Below are 3847 nucleotides of genomic sequence, written 5' to 3'. Positions count from 1 at the left end.
CCTCGCGAAAAGCCGTTACTTCAAAGCGACGTTACAGCTGGCCCACGCATTGGCGTATCTGCTTATCGCCATTTAATGCTCCGCCCAGCCCCAGTGGGAGGGAGGGCCCACCGAATTAAAGCCGTCTGCGTCGAGCTGTCCACCTAACGTGGGCGCACAGCAGATAAGCAGATGCAAGTTGTGATAAGATACAGTATGTAGTGCTGTATTGTTTTTGTTAGCAGACAACAACAATGTCATTCGGCTAACCTAATCAGATTCCATCTGTAGCTTGACATTTAATTAACGTCAAGTGGCTGCAGGAATATCTCTTCACATTTAACTACTACTTCTACTAATTGTTCTTGAATTATAGGGTAGGCAGTACGAACTACTCTCACGATTTTTTCTTCTGCATCTTTTCTCGATGAATGTAAAATATATGCTGATGAGGTCATGGGGCTTACTGTTTTCGTCAACCAAACTTTTTTGAATCTGGACAACACATATAGTTTCAAACGTTAGTTGCTTGCATTATGTATGTACTCCAGTGGAGTATTTGTTATTGGGGACGCATCATTGATTCATTGGCCCCACTAGCCAGTGTCTACCCAGAAATACCTGTAGAAGCATCCAGACTATTCTACACTTGATAACCTCGTAGTTAAGTCAGAGTGGCTCCCATTCAACGACGGTGAAGGTGACAGCTTGGCTGGTATAAGTGCATATTTTGTATCGGTAGTAGTACTATAATACTACTTTCTTTATTAGGGTTTATTATAGTGTTTGTAAGGATATCTGCTCGTTTGACGTATTCACAGCTGGACTCGTGATATTTTGTCATTAGTATGCTTGTATACAGATTTCGTAGTTTCCTTTTTCTTTTTCTTTTTCTTGGAATTAATAATATGCTGTGTAATTGATTTTCTCTTTTATTGGCAAACAAAATATGCGCCAATTTTTTTATGATATGACAAACCTAACCTGGTTTCTTGTCCACACGACAGGCATGATCTCGAGGGCAAAAACGGGAACAAGAGCAAATGCGGTGCCGCGGACCGGACGGGCAGGATGCGAATATTCCGGTAGCCCGTAGACCGTGCCGCGTCGATAAAAAGACCGCCCCCTCCCATCGGTTCCGGCTTACCAGAAACTTCACAGGCAAAAATCACTGAACTATGAGTGCAGACCTAAACAGGGACTACGAGATTGGCCAGGAGCTCGGCCGCGGTCGGTTCGGCGTCGTCCGCCGCTGCGTCTCGCGCTCCACCGGCGAGCCCTTCGCCGTCAAGTCCGTGGACCGCTCCGGCCTGGCCGACGACCTCGACCGGGAGCTGGCGGAGCTGGAGCCGAAGCTGGCCCAGCTCGCCGGCGCGGGGAACCCGGGCGCCGTGCAGACGCACGCGGTCTACGAGGACGACGTCTGGACCCACACCGTCATGGACCTCTGCTCCGGCCCCGACCTGCTCGACTGGGTCCGCCGCCGCCGCGGCGCGCCCGTGCCGGAGCCCGTCGCCGCCGACATCGTCGCGCAGGTGGCCCAGGCGCTCGCCCTCTGCCACCGGCGCGGGGTGGCCCACCGCGACGTCAAGCCCGACAACATCGTCCTCGACGGCGTCGAGGAGGATGAAGCTGAGGACGTGTCGCCGCGCGCGCGGCTCGCGGACTTCGGGTCGGCGGCGTGGATCGGGGGCGGGCGACGCGCGGAGGGGCTGGTGGGCACGCCACACTACGTGGCCCCCGAGGTGGTCTCCGGGGAGGACTACGGCGAGAAGGCGGACGTGTGGAGCGCGGGCGTGGTGCTGTACGTGCTGCTCTCCGGCGGCGCGCTGCCGTTCGGCGGCGAGACGGCAAAGGACGTGCTGTCGGCGGTGATGCGGGGCAGCGTCAGGTTCCCGCCCAGGCTGTTCTCCGGCGTGTCCCCGGCAGCCAAGGACCTCATGAGGCGCATGATGTGCCGCGACGAGTGGCGGCGCTTCTCCGCCGAACAAGTCCTACGTAAGCGCACACGCTAATCCCTGCCTCATTTTAATTAACTTACTTATGTTCTCGCAGTTTCTACAGTGTATCTATGTTTTGATCCAGGAATTAATTGTGTGTTTGTGTGTTGTAATGCAGGCCACCCGTGGATCTTGAGCGGCGGAGGATCCCGAGCCATGGAGCAGCCAACCTGAACGGCGGCGACCGAGTCGACCTGAGATTCAGAGGCGAACTGCCGAACTGGACGTCGACGATCTTGGGCTCCGTGGAGAAGTAGAGATATCGGCGGCGAGACACACCGGCGGACCGGCCGACCCTGTCAATACAGTTTTTGTAAAATACTAGGAAATTTGCCCGTGCGTTGCAACGGGAGAAGAAAAGACATGCTTGATTTCGGTATGATAGTATTTCGGTATGATAGTATGAGGGTGATCGGATTGCACCACCTGTGATGGTTAATGACCACACAGAGCTGGTAAGTATCAGCGAGCTTCCAAAACAAGCGCAGGCAACGAATTCATGCCTACCATGCCACCAAATATGACAGTACCAATTGTCTTATGATAATGCTATTTTATCACTAAAACATTGCTATCATATCATATCTTTATAGACAGTTAAAGATAGACCGAATGCATTGGAACAAAGAAAATATTAATTAGAACACTGAGATCCAGCCTCCATTAGTATTAATTTGATGGACTTAAGAGATTTTATTTAAAAACATAATTCTATTTTACATAAAAAGGAGCAAATCAATCCATCTTTGCTTTCAAGGTGATCAAAACATTTAAGTTACACATGGACATGCCACAATGAAATAGCTCATATGAAACAAAAGGGAGTTAAATGGAGTTATTTCACTAAGCTTAAGAGGAAAAAAAATCCAAATCCGATATTACTTAGACCTGAAAGGCACGGCCACAAAACCCTCACCTGCTTTGGGACAATAACAGAACATAAAACACTAAAGGAATTACTATGATACTATCGCCGGTTTCCACCGCAGCAAGCACCCAGGCTCTCCACTCATCCATGATCCTTGAGACAATGATGTGTAGATGCCATCAAAGATCTGACATTACGCTCGAGCCAAGAATATGAAACAAACTATAATTCAGTATGATATGAACCTACAGCTCGACAAAGAATTCAGTATGTGAGAAGGAAAACTTAAAAAAAAAACAGACTGGTACATGCACACCTTTAGTTGCCCCCACACCATGACCTCTTGAATCTTCCCTGACCATAACGAAGCATAAAAACTGAATGATATCCTCGGAGACCAATCCGTAATCCTTTCTACTATAGCAACGCATGAAATAAACCGACAAAGATAAGTGTACACACAGGCAAAATATAGGTGTGCTTCCTGATGACTTATGTTGCTATTAGTTATTAGAACAAACTATAATTGAGAAGTACTTTTTCACAACAAAATAGAATAATTTTTCATTAATTTCCCCCTTCATCCATTGCAAAAATATCAGCTAAAGCCTCACACATGGCTTCTATATGAGCTTTAATACCTACGCTGGACATAGTTCTCTGATAATCGACCACACTCTACAACATCAGATCAATAATAAATGTTTTCGAAGTTCAAATAACCAAGTTTTCAGAGAAAATGCATGTGGTTTTTTCCAATTTGACTATCAGCTAATTCGTAAAAAAAAATTCTTCACATGTCCCCGAGGAACATGCCAAAACAATTTGTATTCAATAGGTCCTAATTTAAGGCCGGCTGTTGTCGCTGCGCATGAAACCATATATATTAACGTGTAACGAAAAAACATATTTATGCTTTTGATTGATTAGACGTAAAGCTCACATTGTCATGAACAAAGAAGGAGCAAAAAATCAAAGGGGATGTGATCTGTAGGCTTGC

At 47.6% G+C, this 3847-nt stretch overlaps 1 protein-coding gene across 1 annotated transcript; it reads left to right on the top strand.

Annotated features, from left to right (window-relative positions):
- The first annotated feature begins 1146 nt into the window (after positions 1-1146).
- LOC124687687 (phosphoenolpyruvate carboxylase kinase 1-like) lies at positions 1147-2462 on the top strand. Its single transcript, XM_047221447.1, has 2 exons — positions 1147-1977; positions 2098-2462. Exons 1-2 carry the CDS (start codon positions 1158-1160, stop codon positions 2151-2153), a joined length of 876 nt encoding a protein of 291 aa, XP_047077403.1. The 5' UTR covers positions 1147-1157; the 3' UTR covers positions 2154-2462.
- The last annotated feature ends 1385 nt before the right edge of the window (positions 2463-3847 follow it).

Source organism: Lolium rigidum, chromosome 2 (genome assembly GCF_022539505.1).
Source record: "Lolium rigidum isolate FL_2022 chromosome 2, APGP_CSIRO_Lrig_0.1, whole genome shotgun sequence".
In the NCBI taxonomy this organism is placed as follows: Eukaryota; Viridiplantae; Streptophyta; class Magnoliopsida; order Poales; family Poaceae; genus Lolium; species Lolium rigidum.
This window is presented reverse-complemented; position numbering and strand designations above follow the sequence as displayed.